Here is a 25,377-nt window from a genome sequence, read left to right as displayed (position 1 = left end):
ATCAATTCCATTCATCCTTCCCTCCATCTACCCATTCATCCATCCATCCATTCATCCACCCTTCCATTCTTTCCATCCATCTATCCAGCTTTCCATCCATCCTTTCATCAGTTTCATTCATCCTTCCTTCCTTCTATCTATCCATCCATCTATTCATCCACCCTTCTACCCATCCACCCATTTATCCATCCATCTGTCCTCTCATTTGTTCACTTATTCTTCATTCATTTAATAATATTTGCTAACTGGAATATGTTGGGCTTGTGCCAGCTTTATGTGTGATATAAAGATGATAAATACATGATCCCAACCCTCAAAGAGCTTGTAGTCTAGTAGGGGAATTAGGACACATATTCAACTAAAGAGAATGCAGAGCAGATTGAAAATAGCTATTATAAAGGTCCAGGGTGCTTTCAGGCCTAAGTTAGAAATTAGATTAACAGGGCAAGACAGTGAAGAGTAAGAGGCTATTGGCTGCTGGACACCTTCTGGAAAGCCCCCACTTTCTCATCCCTTTGAGAAATCGATGCACAGCTTCCTCTGCTGGATTACTGGGACCTTTGGAGTTTTCTGTCACTTTCCCTTTACATACTTCACACAGATACAATCATACAGGGACCCAGTTCTTTGAAATTAGGAAAATGAGACCGCTGAGTGGGTAAGTGGTGCATGATCTGTGGGCCAGGTGACCTCTCTGCTACCTGAGAGCTGCCGACTCCCTCGCCCACCTTCTATCCCTGTATCTCAGTGCTCTGAAACCCTGGTCTGTACAGGGTGAGGTGGGGGCGGGGCGGCCCCAGGGCCAGGTTGGAGTGGGGCTGAGGTCTGGGCCACTCTGACAGCTGGCTCGGTGGTAGAGACTAACTCTTTCACGGGGTGGGGGAGGAAAACAGAATGGAATTGTGGGCACTAACCTCTCAGAACTAACTCTTGGAGAGAGGAGTGGAGAATTTAGGAATTTAGTTCTGCCAGGTGTGATGTGCTCTAGCACCCACCTGCGAGGTGACTTCTCCCCTTTCCCTCTTTCTGCATGGTGCCTAGTGTGGAGACATGCTAATGGATCGATGGTCAGACCGACTGCATAATTATGTAATTCCTGAGATCCTTTGCTGTGTTCTATCCCACAGGTTGATGGAAACAGCAAAAGAAATGACTCGAGAGTCCTTGCCTATCAAATGCCTTGAAGCTGTCATCCTGGGCATGTATCCTTTAAGCTGTTATGTATGCTTAAGTTTACTCTGTAAGATATAGCTATAGATAGATATACATGGTGGCCTCACTCTGGGGCTGGTTGTGCCTTTAACACTGCAGATCCATAGAGGTGATGGCTGCTGTCTCCTTACAGTGTGAAGCTCCCCTTTAACTTCTGTTTAACTTTCACCATCTGGAGTTGAACCCAATCAGAGCTTGGCTACTTGGACCATCGTCAGCGAACCTGTTGGCTGAAGCCTGTATCAGGGCCAGCTCTCAGGCCGGGCTCACTAGACACAAGCAAAATTCAAGAAAACACTCAAGGGAAAATAGGATTATCCAGACCCATCTCCAGGGAAGATTCCAAGAGTGGATTGTGGAGGAGACCAAGCTATGGTGGTGTGTCCTGACTCTACAGAACATAGAGCTGAAACAAGGGTCTGGTCTCTCCTACACTTTCTATTCCATTTTCCACCAGACTTATGGCTCCTCAGGCTGAAGGGAATATGGCCCAGAAAAACTGTGATGGCACTAACTTATTAGTGGTGATGACAGTCGAGCAGGATCTGATAGAAGAATAAAGAAACTCCCAGTCTTGTAGGGCAGATGGCTGGAAGGAACAGTGACCAAGGGAGCAGAGCAAGATGTGAGCTTGAGAGGTCGTCCCAGGTAAGACCAATTAGGTCTTTGAGTGCTATGCTGAGAACTGTGACCTTTTTCCAAAAGGTAATGGGCAGCCCAGATGAAAGCTCTGGAACAGAGGCATGACATGATCAGGTGTGCACTTGAGACAGGTCGCTTTCAGGGCAGATTGAAGGGCAGACAGGAGGAGGCTGGGGTTGGGTCTGCAAAGCCTGTTAGGAGCTGTTACATGAGGGGTGTAGCAATGCTTGAGTCATGGTCCTGGTGATGGGAATAGTTTTGAGGGGACAGTTTCAAGAGATCTCAAGGAGATAAAATTTGCAGGACTTGGAGGCCAACTGAGTGCAGGAGTTAATGAGGAAGGAGTCAACAAATACAGGCTTCTGGATTGGGCTGGAGGGATGAGAGTGACAGAGGGGCGAGACACTTCAGCCCAGACCTGAACTGACATAGTGGCAATGAAGGTGGAGGGAAGGAGTTGGAGGTGTCATCAGCACCATTTGTGGACTGATTAGATGTGAGGAGAAAGAGGTGATGACCCCACATTCTGGCAATCACAAACTAGGTGATTGGACAATAGTGCCATAGTCCAAGGGAGAGACTTAAAGGGGAGGATCAGATTTGTGGGGAGATGAGTTCAATTGTGGTCATGTTGAACTGAGGTGCCTGTGGGATGTCGGGGTGGTGTATTTGGAGTGTGGAGTTCAGGAGAGAGCTCTGCATTAGAGATAAAAATTTGGGAGCTGTGAGTGTTTAGAAGGTGGTAGTTGGTGTTCAAGGAGTGAGAAGAGAAAAAGATAAGGACGAAATCCCATTGCTTTTTGGTCTAGCTGGGCACAAAGAGGCCATGACAGAGACTAAGAAGGAAAGTTAGAGAGGTAGAGGGAAAACCAGGAGAGAAAGAAGATGCAGAAGTCAGCAGAAGGAGAAGGGGCTCAGAATCAGACGGGGGCAGTAGGCTAGGTGTAGTCTGTTTTCCTGGTCTCCTGAACATTTTCGTGGGAAGGGGAGCCTCCGCCCCTCTGCAGTCTGCAGGACACAGGCAGCCCTGATCTGAAACAAGATTGTCCACAGGTGCCCAGGCTGACATTTGAAAAATGGAAACTTAAGTCTGATTGTGGCCCTTCCCCAGCCCTCCTGTCATAGCTCCTCCCTGCTCCCCAGAAAGGAGGTGAAACGTGTGCCTGGGGAGCCCAGCAGAAGGGCAGGACAGGGTGGGGGCGGCAGATGGCTCTGGGCCCCATCGTTTCGTGGCAGGAGTCAGCCACAGCTGGTGGAGAGCCTCCTGCAAGTTTAGTGGGGGTGAACAACTGTCAGGGATTTGCTGGCGGAGATCAGTGTGGGCGAACACCAGCACAGGCCCTTCACTGGGGGACCAGCTCCCTTCAGACCCTTCGCTGACGGAGGTCTGAGTGCACCTGGCAGAGGTCATCTTGCTGGACGCGACAGTCTTGTACACAATAGTCTCGTCCCTGTGCTGTTTTATAAATCCAAGCATTACTCTACTTTACCTAAATGACCTAAAGCCTCTCGGGATTGTGGGGGATAGACCTGTGCCAGCCTCTGGGCCTGTCCAAGTCAGAGGATAGTGTGCTCTTGGTTTTCCTTTGTTCTTGCTGGTTTGACATTTCAGAAAAGTGCCAGGAAGGTGGGGAGGGTGGAGAAATTCAGCTCACACTGCCAAACTCAGGGAAATTTGACTCTTGCACGCAGACAAGAAACTCAGACCTGAGTTCTGAAAGTTACAGCATCTTTGTCTTTGCTCTGTGTCAGCATCTCTGTGGCCTGCTGTCCTCGTGGGCAGAATGAAGGACATGACTCGCATCGTCTGTCTGTCTCCCATTGGCCCCTTCGCAGGTCCCGAGAAACAAGTGGGGCCTTGACAACTTTGAAACAGGTCAGCTTGGCTGCTGCTTGGAAGCCTGTCTCCATTGGCTTGTCCTGCCCTGTTTTGTCTTGTTTGAGATCAAGATTTATTTGTGAAGAGCCACTTCATCCTGTTTGAGTGCGTGTGCGTATTTGCACATGCACGCTGGAGAGACAGACCTTTGCGTCCAAATTATTTTCCAAATCATGGCAGCTCTTTTGGGGGCCTCACTCACCCTGGTGGGGCTCAATCCTGAAACTAAAGTGCTATGGTTTTTTCAAGTAACATGTTCAACAGTAGAGGCAGTTAGGCATATCCCCAGCAGGCTGGATTCTCGGCAGGTCTTCCAGGAGCTTGGGATACTGCTGCTCCCTCTTCCCTAGGAAAGCTCAGGCCACTTCCCTGCCCTCGTCCACACTTCCTTGATCCCTCCCTCTCTGTTCCCAGATGCTTCAGGTCCCACAGCTTTGCAGAATGCCTTAATAATGGAACAAACCCTAGCAATTGGTGACTTGTGACAGGATGGACTGGCGGTCTCTCGGGTCCTCTCCCCACTCCCTCTTCTCACTTGGCTGACTTGCCCTGTAAGACTAATTCCAGTGTGGGTGCACTGAGGCCTCTTCTCTGCCCTCCCTGAGGTCATGGGCTTGCCTCTTTTACAGCACACATCACTTTTTTTTCAGTTTTATTGAGATATGGTTGACATACAGCACTGTATCAATATAAGGTGTACAGCATAATGACTTGACATAAATATATTGCAAATGAGGGTTTTTAAAAAAATTGTGGTAAAATATTCGTAGCTAAATTTACCATTTTAAGTATTTTTAAGTGTGGAGTTCAGCGACATTAAGAACATTCACACTGTCGTGCAGTTGTGGCCACCTTCCATCTCCAGAACTACTTCTTCCTCGACTGAAATGCCATGTCCATTAAACACAGGATTCCCAGTCCCTGGCAGCTGCCATTCTACTTTCTATCTCCATGAATTTGGCTACTCCAGGTACCTCATAAAGGGGAATCATACAGTATTTGCCCTTTTGTGACTGGCTTATTCACTTAGCATAATGTCCTCAACGTTCATCCATGTTGTAGCGGGTATCAGAATTTCCTCCCTTTTTAAGGCTGAATAATATTCCATTGTATGTATATACCACATTTTGTTTATCCATTCATCCACTGGTGGTCACTTGGGTCGTTTCCACCTTTTGGTTATTGTGAATAATGCTGCTAAGAACATGGGTATGCAAGTATCTGTTTGAGTTCCTGATTTTAATTCTTTGGGGTATATACCCAGAAGTGGAATTGTTGGATCATATGGCAATTCTATGTTTATTTTTTGGAGGAACTGCCGTACTGATTATATTGTGTCATTTTGAGTCTGTCTCCCCACCACACTTCCAGAGAAGGGCTGCACTCTTCATCTTTGGCTCCACAGCCCTTCCTAGCAGACTGTCTGGCACAGGAGATACTCACTCAGTAAGTGTTTGTTACACTGACTTAAACAACTAGGGAATGCCCTCATTCCAGCCCCAGAGAACTCGCCCCAGAAAGCAAGTAAGAATTTAGGTAAGAGGACTCAGAAGGACGTGATTTCACTCCCTCACTGTCAGTTAATCTCACACAATGAAGTGAAGAGCAAGCAGATAACCATTATGGAAAGGAGCCATCTGTGATTAAATTGAGGGCAGAGGACAAAGCTGACCTCAGGGCTGTGGGCTGGGTTCTACCAGCTTCTTTCTTTTAAGGGTATCTTTAAGGGTATCTGCGTTTGCCGCCTCACCGAGTGCAGTCCTTTTAAGGAAATATGTCTTCCAATCTAAGGTTCACTGTTTCAGCAAGCATGAACCAAGCACTTCTGTGTGCCAGGCCTGTGCTGTGCCCAGGGATACCAAGATGCAAAACACAACTCCTGACCTCACAAGATACAAAAAAAACAATGACACTGCCTGATGATTAAGCACCAAGTGCTAGGGGAGCTCTTGTGGGGGAAGAGGGGATACTTAACCCACACTGAGGAAGGTCAGGGAAGGTATCAGCCCCAGGAAAGGGGAGGCGATAGTAGTGAGGCTGTTCCAGTCGAGGTACAGCCTGTGTAAAGAGAATAAGCCCATAGCATCCTTATCACTCATGATTCTTATGAGACCCCAAGGATCTTGGCCAGGTTTGAATCCCCCGCACTATAAGTCTGATGTGTGAGTGAAGCTATAAAAGAAGTTACACTATGAGGGGCCAGCCCGGTGGCGCAGCGGTTAAGTGCGCACATTCTGCTTTGTGGGCCCAGGGTTCACCGGTTCGGATCGCAGGTGTGGACATGGCACCGCTTGGCAAGCCGTGCTGTGGTAGGCATCCCACATATAAAGTGAAGGAAGATGGGCACAGATGTTAGTTCAGGGCCAGTCTTCCTCAGCAAAAGGAGGAGGATTGACAGCAGGTGTTAGCTCAGGGCTAATCTTCCTCAAAAAAAAAAAAAAAGAAGTAGTTATACTATGATAGGGACATAATGTAGTGTGGAGTGTGTTTACTAGCATATTTTTGAAAGTTTCATGGATCACTTTGGTCTCATAGCTTATAAAGATCATTTAAAATTTTCAATGATATTTGACTTCATATTATGGGGAAATATATGTGCTGAGGGCATGGGCATAGATCTGTGGATTCTTTGTGGTCTCAGGGTGTTTCCTGCAAAAATGTCAGGGGTCTACTGGAGGTCAGTGTGCTAGCCCAGGGTGTGGGGAAATGAGACTGCACAAGGAGAGATGAGAAGGGCCTAAATCATGGCAGGACTTGGCTCAGGGATTTGGACCAAGTCCTGGAGAAGATGTGAGACACTGAAAACTTAAGCGGAAGAATGGCGTGTACCAAATCTTGGCTTACAGAGATCATTCTGGCCACTGTGTGGAAAGTAAATTGGAGTGAGGGCAAGACATGGTGAAGACAAATTCTGAGTGTGGAGAACAGTACCCACTTACTGAGCACTTTCCATGCATAATGTTAAGAACCTGGATTATTATTTGGTAGAAAGACTGGAGTCACCAAAGATTTTCAGCAGAGTTTATTATGAGTTCCCAATATCCCACTCCAGACAAGCTACGCCCTTGGGTCACCATGGCCTTGCCAGGGCTGTCTGGGGACTTTGAGATGGACTTGAAGATGTGGTGCCTCTTGTCCATTCTTCTAGTGTGTGGAGTCAGCGGGGCAATTACTTGAAGCTGCACCCTAGGGGGCTGCTGGACCCAAACTGAGGTAACGGTAAGAGGCTGGGTTACTCAGTGCAAATGGGCCAGTGTGTGGAGAGAGCCGAGCGGTGACACTAAGTGGGTTGGGGACTGAGGGGAGCCTGAGGTGCAGGAGCTGCGGGCAGCTTTCTGTGTGGTAGCCAAGGTTGCTGGCCTGGGTGTGCCCCGGGCCAATGAGAGGAGCAGACAAGGTGCGGGTATCACGGATTCTGACACCTTTCTCTCCCTTCCCATCCAGATAGTCAACCAGCCTGTCTCTCTTACATCTCCAATCCTTTGTCTTGATTCTAGTTGTTGTTTCTCCCCTGGACCATTGGCAGAGGCCTTCAATTCTTGGTCTGTTCCACACACTCCTGGCAGAATTAATGTCTGAGAACATGATTTTGACTGCATAAAAAAAACTTTAATGTCTCATCAACCCCTGTAGAAAACTGAGGGAGGTTAAAGTACTTTGTTATTGTTTTGTTTTGCATTTATTTAATTACTAGAGATGGCAAGTTTTTCCTCTTTGTCCCATGTTACTTTGGCTTTGGGATGTACCATACAGTAGGTACCCAAAGACATCGAGTGAATCCATTAGAAAGGAATCAGTCTGGAAAGGTTTGAGGTGGGCCTGCTCAGAGGCAGAGGGATGGACTCACTGACCCTGTGGGCCACTGTCCCTTCCTGGGAGTCCAAGCTCTGTGGATTGTCAAAGCCTCCTTTCTCCTCCTTGACTCAGATTGTCTCAGATACTTAACCAATGGACAGCCTTCCATTGAGCGATTCCCCATCAGCTTTAAAACCTACTTCTCAGGAAACTACTTTCACCATGTTGTGCTGGGGATTTATTGCAACGGCCGCTATGGCTCGCTGGGCATGAGCCGAAGGGCTGAGCTGATGGACAAGCCGTTGACCTTTCGGACTCTGAGTGACCTCATCTTTGACTTTGAAGACTCCTACAAGAAATACCTGCACACAGTCAAGAAGGTCAAGATTGGGCTGTACGTCCCCCATGAGCCTCATAGCTTCCAGCCCATTGAGTGGAAGCAGCTGGTCCTTAATGTCTCAAAGATGTTGAGGGCTGATATAAGGAAGGAGCTGGAAAAATATGCCAGGGACATGAGAATGAAGGTAGGTACTGGGAAGGCAATTAAACAATGCAAGAGAGCTGTTTCCCCTTTCTCTCTCTCTTCCTCTTGCCCCATGCCCCATATTCTGGGATGGTCAAAGTTTCTTGAGGGCATCTTGCTTAGTGGCCACTCCATTAAAACAAAAGGGAAGTCATTCTCTATTTGATATAAAGTCCCTCTTTGCACATGCTACTTCAAAAACCAGAGCTAAAGTCAATTTAAATGTTATGTCTTGGCCTGCAATTCCTTCTATGAAATCAAATCTAAAATGTCAGTCATTTTATATTAAGGTTCTAGTTTTGTTCTGTTTTGTCTTCATAATAGGGTGACCAGTCACCCCAGTTTCCCAGGACATGAGATATTCAGTATTAAAACCAGGAAAGTCCTGGGCAAATCAGGATGAATGAGTCACTCTGTTTATAATCTATTTCAGAGTCACATTATATCTCTGCTTTGCTTTATAAGTTGCAAAGCCCCTTGACATAAAATTCTGACCTCGTGTCACAATAGCAAATTAGAAAGCCTTCACTGTGCTGGCTTTATATGAACTATACTCATAAGTCTTTCTTCTTTCTACCGTGTCACTTTCAAAGTGACAAGATGCCTGCTGGTCCTTGTTCCTTCAGGGCTTGTGGAGTCACTGAGAGAACTCCTGTGCAGACACTGAGGACCACAGGGGACAGGGATTATGCTGACCTCAGCTTTGGTTATATTTAGCACCTGAGGACTTGTCCTCTTCACTCTGGGACCTGGAATGGAGATTCATGATAAATTGAAACCATGCTGTGTGTGTGTTGGGGGGTGGGAGAGCCAGAGGAAGAACAAGCTGGTTTCTGGAGCAATGCATGTGGGACTCTGCCTGCACAAGAGAGGAACTTGCTGAGAAACCAAACGTGGCCCCAGGAGGCTGAGCAACTGGGCTCTACTCCTCTCTCTGCCATAGGAATGGGGGCACAGTGTGATCATGCCACCCTTGGGAAGTGGCACCCTTGCCTCTTGCCAGTGCAGAATGAGAGAGGAACATCTGTGTCTCAGATCTTCCAGCTCAGCGCCTGTTAAACCATGGGATCATGAGTGGGCTGGGGCTGGGATGCTGTGCTGTAGGAGGACCTGAGAGTAGGATCTGTTAGGAAGCAGTACGGTAACTCCTCCTATCTCCTTCAGATCCTGAAACCTGCAAGTGCCCACTCTCCAACCCAAGTGAGAAGCCGAGGGAAATCCCTGTCGCCCCGAAGGAGACAGGCAAGCCCCCCGAGACGGCTCGGCAGGCGAGACAAGTCGTGAGTAGCATTTCCTCTTTCCCAGTACACATTCATGAAGCTCTCCTGGCCCATGGGGACAAAGGTATGTCTAAGGCATGTCATTTGAACCAGACAGATATCTCCAAGAGGACTGCCCCTTATTCAGGGGGCTTCTCTTAGGGAAGAGATCCACCATGCGCATCACTCCCATTGCTCTTACGCTACTAACTGTCAGCTGTAGACACAGATGGAGGAATAAGCCCCAGGCAGCATGAGATGAAGAATACCCCGAAATCCTGGCAGCATGGAAGGAGCACCGGGCTTAGAATTAGGAAACCTGGGTCTGGAGCCAGCTCAGCTACTTAGGAGCTACGTGTCCTTAAGCACGTCATGTCACCTTTCCACACTTAAGTTCTCTCACCCCAATGATGGGATTGTTGCAATTGATGAACTTTCCTAAAACCCTGTACCCCTCTGTGCCCAGCAGAAAGTGTGATCGCCCTCTGGGGATGGATCAGAAATACCCAGTCTCATCCTCTTCCTTGGCTGACTCTACCCTCCCTTGTTTTAGCCCTGAAGCTAGTGATTCCGCACCTACTTCTTGGGTCAAAATGACCCACTTAAGAAATGACAGACTGGAAATGCTGAGGATGCCTGGAGTAACCAGTGATAATCCACTAGCAAATATTTGGGCCATAATTACACTGGGAAAAAAATAATGCTTGTATTAGTAACAGCAGCATGCTGTGTCACACGATGTCCTTACCATGCTGGGGACCATGTGGTACAGTGTGCAGAGGTCCAGCATGAGCCCCAGCTCTGCTGCACACAAGCCTTGTAGACTGGGCAACCTTAGAGAGCCTCAGTTTCGTCTTCCGTCAAAGATGCTTTCCCTGCCTGTCTCACCGGGTGGTTCTAAGGAGTGAGTCAGAAAGTGTAACGAGAGTGATTTGCTAACGTGAACTGCTTTTACACAGTATATTCTTGTTGTCACATCCATCCTGGAGAGTAAACAGGGAGAGTTTTACAGTTTTCCTTTTCAGATGAAGAAACAAGGACCCAGGAAAGATGTGTTATCTGGTGCTGTCTTGTAGAGCTGGTCAGTGATGGACCTGGGGCTAAAACCCCTGTCCCCTGACCCTGGGAAGGTGGCAGAGGGGGGAGTATTGGTTCTGTTTTTAGAAGAATAGGACAGCATGAAGTATTGTCAGTTCCAAGGGAGGTTCCCTGTTTGTCTCCATTCCACTTCCTATTGCCAGTCCCAGGGTTCAGCATCTGCAGCCAGGAAGGCCTTGGCTAAAACGACTGGAGTCCAGGCTTTGAAAGGGGAGGGATGATGCTGGGGGAGGGCTGGGTGCTCCTGGAGCAAGAGAAGCTGGAGATTAGCATGGCTTCAGCATAGGTTTGTCCTGTTAGGGAGCAGGACAGCTTCAAACGTTTCACACATGGCCTCTAACCCTAATCCTGCCCCTGATGTTGACCACTGCCTTTGACCCTTGACCTGACCCTAATCCCAGCTGTCCTCTCTGATTCAGACATCTGTTCATTGCTTTCTCTGAACAAAGTAGCAGTTGTCTCAGGGGACTATGAACATGTAAACCCTCCCCAGAGGGTCATTTAGAATAGAGTGAGTGACCCAGAAATAGGAATCTGATTGCTCATGAAGCAGGGGTGGGGAGGGCCCTTTAATCTGATTTATTGTCCTTTCTGCCCATGGAGGGCTGCGTCCTTCCCTTAGGAGCTCCCAGTCTTCAGCAAACACTGAACAGGCCATAAAGTTCTGCTCTTCCCTCTAGACTCTGGAGTCCGGAGCACACGAAACCCCAAGCGTTCCACCTGATGGATTTACGCACGGAATGGCAGCAGTTGGCTTTTAAGACGGTTCCTGTTGGATCCATCTTACCTGGATCCACAGGAACTTTACAGTCTAAGGCGTGTTAAATTTTTAACCAGAAAAAGTTACTGTGATTGCCCAGGAAGGGTAAAGGCAATAAGATCTTAGAGCCTGGTTGTGGAGACAAAAGTCAGCATGATAAGCTAAGTGGTGGTGGTGATAGTGGTGGTTTGAGAAGAGCGGAGGAAGAAGGCGAGCTTGAGTTTGGGCTGTGGAATTTGAGGTGCTTTTTAGGCATCTGGGGGAGGGTCCTAGAAGCTGTTAAAAATGCAGCTCTGGAGTTTGAGCAAGCTGGGGAGTAGAGATAATGATGTTAGAGTCGTCTACTTAGAAGTGACAGTTGAGACATTAGCTGGATACGTTTGTAAGGAAAGAAAGAAGAGAGAAGAGAAGAAGAAGTGACGTCAAGGCCCTGAGTAGGCCAGAAGAAGAACCAGAAGAGGCAATGGGGAAGGAATAGAGAGAGAGAGAGAATGGATCAGGAGTGTGAAGGGGCAGCCTGTGCCTGCAGAAGACAGCTGTTAAGAGGGTGGGAGCAAAGGAAGGGGGGAAATCAGGGAGGGTGTGAGGCAGATGAGGAGGCAGAAGGTGGCGGGCTGTACATTAAATGGCTTTTTTCCTGCCGGTAAAGGGGGCTGAGTCATCTACGGGAGTGAGGAAGAGAGGTGGGTTATCAGTACAGGGTGACAAAGGGGCTGCACACAGCTTGGGGGCCCAGCTGAGGAGAGAGAGAAGGATCCTAAACCCTGTCCTCAAACTTGAGCAAGCCTAGAATCACCGAGGGCTTGTTAAAGCAGATTGCCAGGCCCTCCCCCAGGGTTTCTGATTCCTCAGATCTGGGTGTGGCCTGAAAATGTGCTGTCCTAACAAGTTCCCAGGGGATGCTGATGCTGCTGGTCCAGGGACCACACTTGGAGATCCACCGTTTGAGCAATCAGAATGGGAGAGCTGACTTGGGGGTTGACCTTAAAAAATAACAGAATATCAAGATGAAGGTATGGGGTCTGCTGAGAGGGGCAGGGGAGGCCGTTGAGCATGATTCGGGGGTTCAGCCCTGCTTGGTCCTGCCTGGGCCTTGGGATAATGAGGTTGCTGAGGTGAAGTCAGACGGTGTGACCCTGGCCTGGCCCCCGAGGTTGGGCCCCACTGGTCACTCTGGGAGGAGCCCAGCTGGCCATTTTCTTGGGGGCCAGATAGAGAAACCTGGTTCTCAGTCATCCCCAGCCTGTGCCCGTAGCCTAATCTCTGGCTACTTTGTCATACAGCCAAGGCAAGCGACCAAGCCTGCACCTGCAGAAGACAGCTGGTAGACTGCCACGGTTGTGAGTGCAAAGCCGCCACCTCGTGTCAGGCCCACTTGCCCTCTGCCCTCCTGCCCACCTGAAGCGTGGGAGTGGGCCTGGGAGTGGAGAGGAGGACTGGGCGAGGGCAGTAGTCACTGAAGGGTCAGGAAGGACGACCTGCGGGAAGACGGAGATTCAGTTCCATCACTCTCCTCCCTCCTTGCCCCGAAGTGCATCCCAGCCCAGCAGGGCAGTCCCCAGGAGTGCAGAGGTCATGACTCATGGTTCAGTGAAAACATTTACTATTTAAAAATGGTTAAGAGTGGCCACAACCAGCCCCCTAATCCCCCAGACCCGTGCCCCTTCCCCACAGCCCTTTCTCCTGGGCAGAACACTGAGTCCCAAGAGTCTTCCTTCGTAAACTCCTTCCAATGGGTCAGTCTTTGAGGATTTTTTTTTTTCATGACTAGAGCCAGGTAGCCTTGGAAGTGCTTGACCATCCAGGGAGCCCAGTGGCTTGTGGGTTCCTGTGGACAATTTTGTTTGAGCAAATCCAGTAGGACCATGGTTATTCCTGGTGGTGGTAGCCCTTGTCACTTCTTTTCTCTTTTCCCAGTGTTTAGAGGTTGAGAGGGGAATCTAGAGGGCAAATATCTTGGCTGAAGTTTCAAAATGGATAGGGGTGTCACAAGGAGAGAAGACACTCTCCCCAATTCTTCCTAAGTCCTGACTTCTGAGTTGCAGGGCTGGGTAAGGGATTACAGGGGCTACTATGTAGGAAGTAGGAGGAGAGAGATGCAGGAGATGAGAGGAGAAGGAAGGGCTGCGAGCGGTGGACAAGAGGAACGGAAGCACAAACGCCTCCCTCCTGCTCCAGATCCCAGCTTCCGCCATTGCTGCAGACTAGAACCCAGGACACCTGGTTCCCGCAGGTGCGTCTGGAGAAAAGCAGATTTTCAGCTTCTACCTGTGGCCTTCGCCAAGCAGGCTTTTCTCTGGGGAATCTTGCTTTTGACGTGGAAACAAGAAAGGGACAAATTTGGTTATGACCCAATAACTCCACCGAGCTCTGGGCATCCTACTTACTGTAGAATGGTCAGTTCTAGGAAGAGTTTGGTGACTCTGTCATTGTGTTATTATTTCACCATTACTTAAGGCCATCAAGTCACTTCTAAATGTGTTGGGTGCCATAATGAAGCTTGGGAGTGGCCCAAAGGGTGGAAAATTACCATAACAGGCAAGAGGCCCACCAGCTGTGGGAGCTCAGCCCCTGCCTGTGCATGGGTAATTTTAGTGGCTTTATTTTAGTGGCTTTATACCCCCATCCACCTCCTCCCTGCAGCTGGAGCTCCTTCCAGCCCCGCATTCCTCTCCATTTTTGCACTTGTCTGAATAATCCTTCTGGAAAGGAGGATCGGTGTCATTGGGTTGACAAAAAGAGTTAGCTGAGTGGAAGGCAAGTAGCAATGACTGCACTGGTGTCAGCTGAGACAGTGTGTGAAGAGGGAAACAGGGGCTCCCCTACCCCTCCACCCACGAGTCCTTTCTCTTACTCTGCTCCCCTGGGAGTGTTTAAAGCACTTTCCACAAAGAACAGTCAAGTTGTTTCCTGTGTTTCTTAAAGAGACAGGGAGATACAGGTTGAGATCCATGTTTAAAAGGACTTTTGTGAACTGAAACCAACTCCTTCACAACTCTGTACGTCAGTCTCCTTGCAGCTCTTCACTGAGGGGCGTTCACAGTGGTTCTCAACGGGGGGCCAGCACACCCTCTGGGGGAGAAGGGCTAAAAATGCCTGGGAGGGAAAGTTTTTGCTTATCATGGTGATAGAGGGCACTCCCCATTAGGGCCGGGGACCAGGAATGGTAAATGTCCTGCAGAGCTCAGGACTATCCTCCCCAATAAAGAATGGTCCACTTAAAATGCCAGCAGTGTCTCCACTGAGAACCATGAATGCCCCCTGGGGTCATTTCCATCTCTGATGATTTATGGCTCTTGGCTGCTGCCTGGGACCTGAACCTGGGAGAGCAGTGGTAAGCGGACAGTGGTGTTCTGGCTGGGCTGCCTGTGTGAGCATGAAAGCAGCTCATGCCAATTGCAGTGACCACGTGGAATATTCTTCTAAATTAGGACAAGAGTCCCTGAGGACTCTTTGTCTTCTCTCCCCCATCCAGCTCTTTTTTCCCTCTGTTCCTCCTCTGCTCTTTGCTAGTCATGGTTCTTTTCCTGCCTTTTTCTTCCTCTGGATTTCCCTTCTTAGTCATCTGTCTCTATGACGGTTGTGGCTCTAGTGGGCTTTGCTCTCCCTGCTGGAGACCCGCAGGGTCACTGAGGTTACTAAGCCCCACCTTTCACTGCTGGGCCACAAGCTAGACAATGGGATTCCTGCTCTGTTCTGTCATGAAGGATCTTGAAGATGCCTCCAGGCATCTGGTTGAGTGAGGCCACTAAGTCATTTCAAAATGAAGTCATAATGAAGTCATAGAGAATCAATTTGGTTCCATGGGCTAATCACATTGAAGATATTTTGAATGGGGCCCAAGAAGTTATTCTCTTTAGATCCCAAATGAAAAAATATTCCCAAGAGTGGAAAGGAGAACATTCCTTAGCATGGAAGGTAGAGTGGGACAAAAAAAAAAGAGAGAGAGACAACTAGAAAGGCTGTCGAGGGAGAAGTAAAACCTCTAAGATGATGTAGAGTTTCTTTCCAGAAGCCCAGAGAAGGAGGCATCCAACTCAGAGGCCTGCCAGCTTAGTTCTCCTGCGATTTCATGTGGTCCAGGGTCCCTGGGGATGCTTGAAGAAACCGAGTTGGAGTGATGGGTCTTAGGAAGACTGCCTCAGGCAGGGAGCCAAGAACCCCCAGAGCTGACTGTTGTAGGTAGTCAGACAGGGTTGGGGTCCCCCCGGGGGTTCTCTGTCACAGAAAGGAGCTGTGAGATCAGAGCTCAGAAGGTGTGCCCTGAAATCTCAGACAGTGGCCTGTGGCTCTTGGTCTCTGGCCAGAGCCTCCTGCCTCAGGAGGGCTTGAAAGAAAGGGCAAAGGGCTAGGGATCTCTTCAGAACCGACTCTCTCTTGGCTGAGGTCTGATTACATAGCAACTTCAGCTGTCTGCCCTGTCAGCTGGCAGGAGTGGTGCCCGCAGTCCTGGGGAGTAAGGAATGTGAGCGAGGAGCAGGATTGGCTTTGGACGAGGGTGACAGGTGGGAAGGAACTGCTCCCTCATCCCGGTGTTCTTCCAGCTGAGACCTACCCAAATAGGCTTAAATCCTAAATCAGGGCCTGGCTTGACCTAATTCCTGCCAGACTAGACAAGAAAGGAGGGCCTGGGGTCTCCGCTTAAACTTGTAAATGCTGGGTCAACACCACCCCTGCTTTAATCTGTTCCACAATCTTACCACTGGGGACTGAGAGGTTAATGTTAGAGTCGCACCTCTACTGTATATCACTTTCTAGAATCCTGAGTCCTTGTGAGTGTGTTTGTGTGTGAGGGTGAGTGCATGTGAACACACAGGCATGTGCACCACCTCCCCCTCCCCCAGGAGTTGTGACCTCAGGGAAAAACAGGAGCAAGAAGTGTGAGTAGACTGATTGGTGGCCTGTGTGTCCCCATCAGGCAGCCCTGAATTGGACATAGATGGGCTATGTCCCTGAAGTATCTCACACTCGAAGGGGAGAAGGAAGAGGTAAATTTCCATTGGAAGAAAGGGAGTGGATTTGGGCTCCACTGGGAGCAGGAACTGCTATTTGTCTTGGTAACCCCAAGATCGACCTGGCACAAAATGTTGCTTAATGCATTCTTGGGAATGAGTAAGTAGCAAGCAGGTTTGAGGACCCCTGCTCGCCCGGCTGCCACTCAGGTCCTGTGGCCCATCCTGCCCAACAACAGCTGAGCAGAGAGGCGGGTGGTGTTGAGAAGTGAGGAGAGGAGATGCCCGGGACACGGCCCTTAGTCAGAGGTGCAGAAAAGGGACTGGGGGCACCTATAGGCTTTCCTTCCACTTACTGGTTCTTGTCTGAAACCCAGTCTCGTACAGACATACACGATCTTCTTTGTCCAGCGCCAGGATGGGAAGTCCTCCTCACTTCAGTCTCCAGCAACATGCTGCCATCACTTTCTGGTTCTGAGGCTTCTTGTGGCTTCACTGACGCCAACATCCATTCCAGCTGAGCTCTTCCTCAGCACTGAGGCTGCCTCAGGGTGGATGGAAGACTCACGTGCTGCCTGGCCCATATGGGAGATGGTTCACGCCCCCTGAACTGTCAAGGTTTAGGCAGCGGCGGCGAATACTGGTAGTATTTCGCACAGCATACCTTCCCTGTGGAGCCACTGCCCTGTCCTCCCCAACCTGCCTCCGCCTCTGCACGGCCTCGGCCACAGCTGACTCCTGGGATGCAGGCCGAGGTCAGGGTTGAGGGGACACTTGGGACCAGGCCATCAGGCAGTCACCCTAGTTCACCCTGGATGCATTTCCGTGACGACAGCTGAGGCTGGGATTATCCATCTGTGTGCAGACAGAAGAAAGTGTGTCAAAGGAAACAGAGTCCCCAGCCCTGCTTCCCCTACACAGAAGGCGGCCTGAGAGCCTTTCAGAAGGAGATCCTTTGATGTTTTCCTTGTTTGGACTGGGGAGGGGTTTGGAGAAATATATTGTTCACTCTAAAATAATAACCCTGGCTCTGATGAGAAGTTCTGGGCAAGTGCAGACCCGGCTGAATCATCATCCTGGTGCCTGTGTTTGTTAAAAATAAATCCCCTTGCCACATCCTAATTATAGCTGGGGGAGCCCTCGGAAGAGGCCCTCCACACACGAGAGCTCACCCAGCTCTGGCCCTGATATGAGCTGGCAAGCACGGAACAGTATTTCTGGCTGGGCCCCACAGGCAGGTGGCATGCTGTGATAACCCACTTCTGCCCTTCGCCAGGCCAGGAAATTGCAGCCAGTGCTGCTGTAAAAGAAAAGGGTTTCATCTTCCAGGCAGTTCACTGGGAATCTCAGTTGAACTTACTTTCTGCCAATAATAGTTTTTTTTTTCTCCTCTGGGTTCTGGGTACCTAAGGGTGGGTGGGAGAGGTGGGGATACACAGGAAGGAGACAACGTAGGCCTTTTCCTTTGGGAGCCCTCAAGCTATCTGTTATTACAGAACCACATTCAGCTTTACAAGTAAGAAGTTTCCTCAAGTGGCTTCCAGAAATAAGGTAAAGGTTCTCCTACATAGAAAAAAAAAATTCTTCCTACTCGTTAATTCTTAGAATGTTGTCATGGCGACTTGAATTCCTGGCTTCGGACTTTGTCTTTGTTAAAACAAAAATACCCCACGATAAAGGTAACATAATGAAGCCCTATCAGCCATTTACACGTTAGTGAGAACTCGACCAAAGTTTATGGAGAAGTACAGGATATTCAACAGTGGAGATTCACAGATGAATTTACTTGATCCCTGCTCTCAAGTTGTTCAGTCTCCGAGGCAGGCACAAAGATTATGAGCCCGCAGGATTCTTTGACAGATGTACAAAAGGAAGTGACATAAGATACAGAGCAAGGAGCAGTGCATTGTGAGGGAAGGAAGTCAGAAAGTACTTCATGGGAGAAGTGGCGTTTGGGTTGGACCTTGAGAGGATGACAGGAAGGCATGGGGGAGGGCATTCCACAAGCCAAGAAGCAGAGGTAGGGGTGGCTGTGGTGTCACCCTCAGATGCTTTGCGTGGGGAGTGGGAGGATGGGGGGCAGTTTGTGTCACGATCAAGGGCATGGGCTCTGGATGCTGGGGGAAAACCCTGGCTCTGCCACTTGCCTACCATGTGACTCTGCTTTGAGCAAGTCCCCTTTCAGTGCCTCCATTTCTTCCTCTGTAAAATGGGTCGCCACAGTATCGCCCCCATTAAGTTATGGTGAGAATGAATTAATCCATGTAAACCTCTCAGAACAATGCCTGGTGCACAGTAAGTGCGTGATCAATAAAAGCGATGTCTGATGGTGATTTCTCAGCACCTGGAAGGCGCAGGGGAACTGATGGAGGTGCCAAGGAAAGGTTTAGAAAAAGGAGGCCAAAGACCCCCAATGCGAGTGCACCTATTTTCAAGGGTGCCAATAACAGAGCGTGGTTAAAGGTACAGGGTGAAGTCTTAAGAACACACTGACTTAAAAAAATGTGATGAAAATTCTGTTCCTCAGGGCTGAGGGGCTCCAAAGTGAGGAAGTCAGATGAGTGGCCAAAAAACGGCTTCTGAGGATGCGGCATGCCTGTGGCCTGGCCTGTGGCTGGTGGCTGCTGTGACCCCAGGGAAGCCCACATTACAGGGCTGAGGGGCAGGGTTGGTTCTTTCCCAGATCTGCCCTGTAGCCTGTCCTGCCACCGACTTTCCAGCAGGTGCTGTTGGTCACAGGACCGAGGGAGAGAAAAATAGGTCAGTGCAGATTTATTCCAACACCTGAGAAACAATATTAAGCTCGTGTCTCATTAGCATTGTCTTCATATATGAAGGGCAGGACATTGAGTGTTTCAGGAGGAGGAGAGGTGTGACTTGGTGTTGAGGAAGATGCCAGGCCAGGAAGAAAGCATGTGCGAGGGTCCGAAATCGGGTGAGCTAATTGATAGGTGCTGCACGGACCCTGGAACAGGGATTTTCTTGTTAAGCTCAGGGAACTGCCTGATTTTCAGAGACAACGGGGATGTAAAGGGCCACCACAGCTTAGGTCCTACATAGTGTGCAGGGCTCCAGGGAAGAAGACTGATGCTTAGAAATGAGTCTCCGGACTTCATTTAGGGTGTGGCTGCTTTTCCTGAGTGGAATTATAGAGAACTTGCTAGGAACATGTTCTTCCACATACTAACCTTCCGCAGGCCGACTCCATGCCCACCACTGTCATTAGCATCATGTCTGAATCAGCGCTTAGTGAGTTAATGGAGGGAAGTGGTACCCGTTAAGATCGGGTCTGAGAGTGACTTAACCACCATTCACCATAATGTGAGAGCAGCTCAACGGAGGTGGTAGGGAGCTTCTTAGCGCTCTGCCTCTCTAGTGTGCCACCTCGAGGGCCAAGCTCCAGCCATCGCTTCCACAAGAAAGAAGAGAAAGGGAAAGAAAAGGATGAAAGGCACACGCCTGGTGTCTTTGGAAGAGGTGTCTTGGTAACTGACTGCCAACAGCACCCTTCCACTTCACTCTCCTTGGCTACACCTGAGTCCAGTGCCTGCCCGGCTTCAGGGAGGCTGGGAAATGTAGTTTGTAATCTGGGCAGCTCTGTGCCCAGTAAAAATCTTTTATTAAGGAAGAAGGGGAGAGTGGATGTTGAGGGGCCACTAACAGACTGGGCCACACACAGATCATTAAAAAGATCAGCTAAAAAAATCATCCAATACAAATGTAGTTCATATTTGGATGAGGACTGTATGCTTACACAGTTAGACCGCCAGGAAAGGTAGTGTGGAGGTCATACTTTCATTGCTCTAGGAAACGACCCCCCATTTGATCCTTTTCTAAAGTGAGGAATGCCTATGGGTACTTCAAGCTTATCCTTTGGCAAGTGAATTTTGATTACTGAATTTTCTAAAAGTGGGGCACACTGAGGAGGGGAGAAGCAGATTTGTCTTTCCTAACCACATTTCCCTTAGGCCGATGCTAACTTACGGGGAGTCTGCTTGAGGCAAAAAGTCCCATATTAGGTATTTGTAAAGATGACAGGCAAGGAAGCAAAACAGAGACTTCATTTCAGGCTTTATGACAAAATGGACTAGATACACACGGACTCGGAACCTGACTTGTCTGTGAGAACCCTAGTTCTCTCCGCATGCGTGGGCTGAGGACTAGGTCAGAAGTGTAAGTTTAGGTTTGAATCCTCAAGCAAAAGTGTGCTCCGTTGAGCCGTCAATTTAAGAACGGTCCTCCCAGCGGCCCCTGGGGGCCACTCTGCCAGGCTGTAGGCAGTGGTTCTTTTGTTTATCTCCAGGGCACGTATGGGCTGGAGGACACCATCGAAGGTCAGAAGCCTTGAGCTCTTTGATGCAACGAGCAGGGAGCTACACACAAGGAAGTATTGGGATTCCTACCCCCAGTCAGCCATATTTATCAGCATCACCTGTGTATCCCGGGCACCATGAGAAGAGACGCAAAGAAATAAGAGGCATGATTCCTGACCAGTAAAGCAGGGCATGTGGTGAAGCTGAAAAATACGCCCCATGTAACACAGAGACAAAATTACAAGTTATTTTAGTGCTGGGTAGCAAGTCAGGTTTCTTGACCACTTTCGAGTTTCAGAGGATGATCATAGACTGTTGATGACTATGCAGAGATGGGACATCTCTGAAAAAAAAAGGAGAAAGGGAGGGGTAGGGGCGGAGAGAGAGAGAATAAGACTACGTAGGGTGGTAGAATTTGTTGTCAAACTTTGAACCTAATGTCCTTCATTGAGCAGCACCCTTATTGGAAGCTAGCTGTGATTTCTGGTTCTGTCAACATCGAATGAGTTGGACCACATTCGTGACAGGAGAAAACCATTTGCTATTAGGAAATCTTTCAAAGGTATAAATCAAGAAACTTTTAAACAATTATATTTTCATTTCGGTCTCTTTTTTACCAGTTAAAACAAGGTTCATGTGTAACCTAGAAATGTCTTTGATCTTCTTACAAAAATGGCTAAATGTGAAACTTTTGAATTAGAACTCACTAGACATATCGAACATCCTAAATTTGGTTTACAGTCTTGGTTATTTTTTATCAAAGGTGAGAAGAGGCTCATTAAGAAATGCAAAAGTTGTGAGAAAAATCTTGAGAATGCTTAGGCCTAGTTTTATATTGGGAAATCACGTAGGAAATGTCCTGTTTTTTTTAAAGATTTTATTTTTTCCTTTTTCTCCCAAAGATCCCTGGTACATAGCTGTGTATTTTTAGTTGTGGGTCCTTCTAGTTGTGCTATGTGGGACACCGCCTCAGCGTGACCAGCATCCCAACGGGCGAAACCCTGGGCCGCCGAAGCGGAGCGCCAACTTACCCTTTGGGCCACGGGGCCGGCCCCAAGGAATGTCTTGATGGAGACAGATGACATGCTACTGAATGATTTTTTTCCCCAGCTTGATGTACTTTCTTACTTGACTTTACATAAATGCTTAGGTGTAGTTTTATATTGGAAAGTACTTCAGAAAATGTATTTAGGGAAGAGAGATGATTTTCCACGTTGACATGCTTTCTCAGATGAATTCTAAAAGATTCGCCCTGGTTACATATATTCAAGCCTGGAATAGTAACCCTCTCTCAAAGATAACAGAGAATCTCTCCACGAGGATCTGAGTCACCTGTGATGTCTGGTAGTTGCTGGGCTTCCCCCAGGGCACAAACGCCAGGAAGCCAAGGTTTCAAGGAGAATTTGGCTCAGATTTTTAGTTCTACTGTAATAGATGTGACTTTTAGACCTTTCCTGGTTTTACAGATACTAGGTTTCAGAAGTTACAGTGTGACCAAATTCAGGCTTGAGGTTGAACAAATTCATTTGGCAGCCCATAAATTTTCTGGAACACTACATGCAAAGCCTGTTAAAATGTTCCTTAAAACCCATAAAGGTGGACTTAGGAACAAGAGGCAGAGTTGGGAGCTAAGGCTGGCAGCAAGCATCAGAAGGGTTAGGAAGCCTGAGCAGACGCCCAGGAAATGCTAACTGATCTCTCTCATCCCCTCTCCCCGCCACCTGTCTGTCTTTCTCCCTAGGCCGGCACTGCCTGAAAAGAAAGTGGCTGACCTCAGCACTCTGAATGAAGTGGGCTATCAAATCCGAATTTAGGCAAGCCATACCAGCCAGCAAGAGGGCTTCTCTGGTGCTTCTCTCTGCACTTTACCCAGCGTCTTCAGGAGGAACCGCAACTATTTATTAAGAGCTTGTGAATTTTATTTTTAAGGATTCACTTGGAAATAGGATCTGAGTGGTGGTAACAATTAACTTTAAAAAAATTCATGAAGGGGCAACTGTGAAAAGCCTAAAGGAATAAACCCCACTGGGGTTGGACTGTCTCCCTTCCTCCAGATAGGAGAATACCGTAACTGTAGTTTCTATTTTTCCATTTACCTACTTTCTTTTACTTGCTTTGAACATTATGCCTCACCAGTAGTAAATGTTCATGAAATCCTCTCTCCTACTTTTGATATGGTAAGGCAATTTAATCAGTATTAATGTCTTTTTCAGCAATAACAGAGGCAAAGATTGGTGGGATTTTTTTTAAGCAGTTAATATTACCTCAGCATCTTGACATCAGATATGCAAACTTAATGGTGTTTTGTTTTTTTATATTCTATTTGTATTGTTTCCCCAATATTTCCCATGGGGATCTTCACAAAGTTTGGAATTTTTTCCTGGTGCACACATGTGATGAGATTTAAGGTATTATATGCAAGTCTTTTACTAAAAAGCACTGAAATTCTTCTGGCAATATGGGAAACCATTTTCAGGATCTTGCAGTTACTTCTTTCTTAATCTTTCTTAAAGCACTCACTGACAGCAATTTTTATTCCTTCAAAACAAAACAAAACAAAAAGCACGTTCGGAAGCTAGTCTATGTTCTGTCACTAACATTTAAACTTTGCAGACTCCAGCAAAAAGCACAAGCGGTCCCGCCCTATTACACAAATTTAGCTGTACTGCGATTACCTCTGACAAAAACACACTCGGAAAGGCAGAGGCCGGGAGTGAATCATTAGGTCTTGAGAACCAGATAACCTTTCTGTTCACGTTTCATCTGTGATTTTTAACCCGAGTCAGGCCTTGATTCTGAAGGATGCACTGTTAGAGGTGTGTTCTGATGTCTTATATTAAGACCAAATGTGGCACGATGTGGTTATTTTCCAGTACCTTGCTTTTAGGTACCACTTCACGACATTTACGAACTGGTATTGGAAAATGCAATGAATTAGAGAAGCAGAACCTTTTTTAAATGGGAAAGTCTTCAGGTACAGTGTTACACCTTACAGTGGGATTTAGTCCATGAAGCAGTCTGAGTGTCTGGCCTGCATATGGTAGTTACGGTGTAACTTCTGGCTGCAGCCCACACAGAATCACTCTAATAGCATCCCAAGTCTGTGTGTTATCAACATCAAGAGTACAGCTTCCATTTCATTTGTTTTATCTTGGCAACCATGCCAACTCATGAGACCAAAAGGCATATTTAAGTGAAGTCTGCCAGTCAACAGAAGTACTGTTTCAGTCTCCGTGCTTCCCCTCTGGCTTTCTTTGAAGGTGATTTTAGGAAGGGGGTAAAAAAATCAGAATCTGTGCTGTGCTTTGAGGTTCTTTACCAGTAAAACCTCTGAGGGTGACATGGAAAGCAAAAGGACTTCATCCTTCAGCCACGAGCTCACTTTACCCTAAAAATCAGTGTTATTAAAGGAAAGTACTGTTTTCTTGAAAAAGAAGATCTGATGTCCTTTACATGAAAAGGACCAAGAAGTGAACATCTCAGTAGACTAAACTACAGCGTAAGTTAAAAATTCTGAACTGAATCACTTTCTTTAAGAGTAGTATTGTCAGTTAGCAGAGTTTAAAATGAGTTATCTTTGTTTATCTTCACAAGGTAAAGCCATCTGCAGCCTCACGGGCACATGTGTTTAGATGTTTGGGGTAGTCAGTGAATCATTTCATTCTTGTTCTAAAACAATACTGACTCAGCTCGCTCTCTCTCTGAGATATAAGGCATATATAGATATATATATATCTATATCTTCTCTTTATCAATCTGAAACTTTATTATATCCAACAGTAGACTACTTATAACCTTGCAGCCATTCTAAGAACTTGAAATATGATTTTCCAAGTATTACTTAAGTACTGTCCCATCTAAAATATAGAATGGCAATTGTTGCATAGCCTCTCATTTCCCACAAAAAAGGGGAAAAGATTAGGAATACGAACTGTTTCTAATATGCTGATGAATAAGCCTTAAAACTGCCAACCGGCTTGATGGTTCAGTTAGTAACCTGATCTCTTCCACACTTACTCCTTGATTTTAAGATTCATTTCCCCAAAGCAAGAGTTAGCCACAGAAACATGACAGTTAATTTAAAATGTTCTTAGTTGTCATTCTATTTTTATTGCCTATCAAATATGCTAATTTCTAAAAGAGATGGAAAAGGCACCAAACTTCTAAATTCTAGTGAAGCAATTTAATTAAAAATATTAAGGCAAGAAAAAAAACCCATGACATGATTTACCCCCAAAATTGATTTAAAAACTGGCTATAATTCAAAAGAGAAAAAATAAAACTATGAAATGCTTTGAAATCTAATTTTTAAAAAAGTTATTAATCCAAGAGAAATTTTATGCTTAAGGCCTTTAAGGCAATATATGCAAAGTTTAAATGAATGACAGAAATCTTGATTTTAGACTACACATTGTGCTGTTTTGAGTACACTTTATTTCAGAAAGTGATATTTAGTATTTTCTATACACTCTGAAATCATGAGCATTTCACTTTTTCTAAGTCAATTATTTCATAAGGATTTTATTAATAGATATTGGTAAATAGAACTTTGGAAATCTTAATTCAGTATTCTTACTCTACCCAAGGCTTTTCTAAGCTATAGTTTTATGTACAACCTTGTACAGTTTTTTTGACATACAGTTTCAAATCTTGTTTATTCTCTTGGACTTTGTTCTGGCCGATACATTTTTTTTAAATCTTTAAGAAAAACTGTGATTGTTTTAGTGGGTATTTTTCTAAGTAAATGAAAACTTGTATAATGGTATTTTAGAGAATGCCAGATAAGTGCATGTTTCAAGTTAATGTTTTTCTCATCACTTGTATGTTTATACACAGCATGAGACTTTAGTAAAACCATCCTGGAAACGTAACGATTGTTTTTCTTCTAAAAATGTAAGATGGTGTGATTTTTTCTTGCCCTCTTATTACATACTTGTCTTAGTA

At 47.0% G+C, this 25,377-nt stretch overlaps 1 protein-coding gene across 4 annotated transcripts in view; it reads left to right on the top strand.

Moving 5' to 3' along the window:
- The window catches only part of VASH2 (vasohibin 2), a 37,795-nt gene extending 12,491 nt beyond the window's left edge, over positions 1 to 25,304 (top strand). For 3 of the 4 annotated variants that reach the window (XM_046682265.1, XM_046682266.1, XM_046682267.1), the window contains 5 exons: positions 602 to 658; positions 1,128 to 1,202; positions 7,671 to 8,052; positions 9,216 to 9,331; positions 22,175 to 25,304. In XM_046682265.1, coding sequence (XP_046538221.1) covers positions 602 to 658; positions 1,128 to 1,202; positions 7,671 to 8,052; positions 9,216 to 9,331; positions 22,175 to 22,247 — 703 coding nt within the window. In that variant the 3' untranslated portion in view covers positions 22,248 to 25,304. The remainder of the gene's footprint in view (positions 1 to 601; positions 659 to 1,127; positions 1,203 to 7,670; positions 8,053 to 9,215; positions 9,332 to 22,174) is intronic. The other variant, XM_046682268.1, reaches the window with a different exon arrangement.
- The last annotated feature ends 73 nt before the right edge of the window (positions 25,305 to 25,377 follow it).

The sequence above is a fragment of the Equus quagga genome, chromosome 13, assembly GCF_021613505.1.
Source record: "Equus quagga isolate Etosha38 chromosome 13, UCLA_HA_Equagga_1.0, whole genome shotgun sequence".
Lineage (NCBI taxonomy): Eukaryota > Metazoa > Chordata > Mammalia > Perissodactyla > Equidae > Equus > Equus quagga.
The sequence above is the reverse complement of the archived record's forward strand: the minus strand, read 5'-3'. Positions and strand labels throughout refer to the sequence as shown.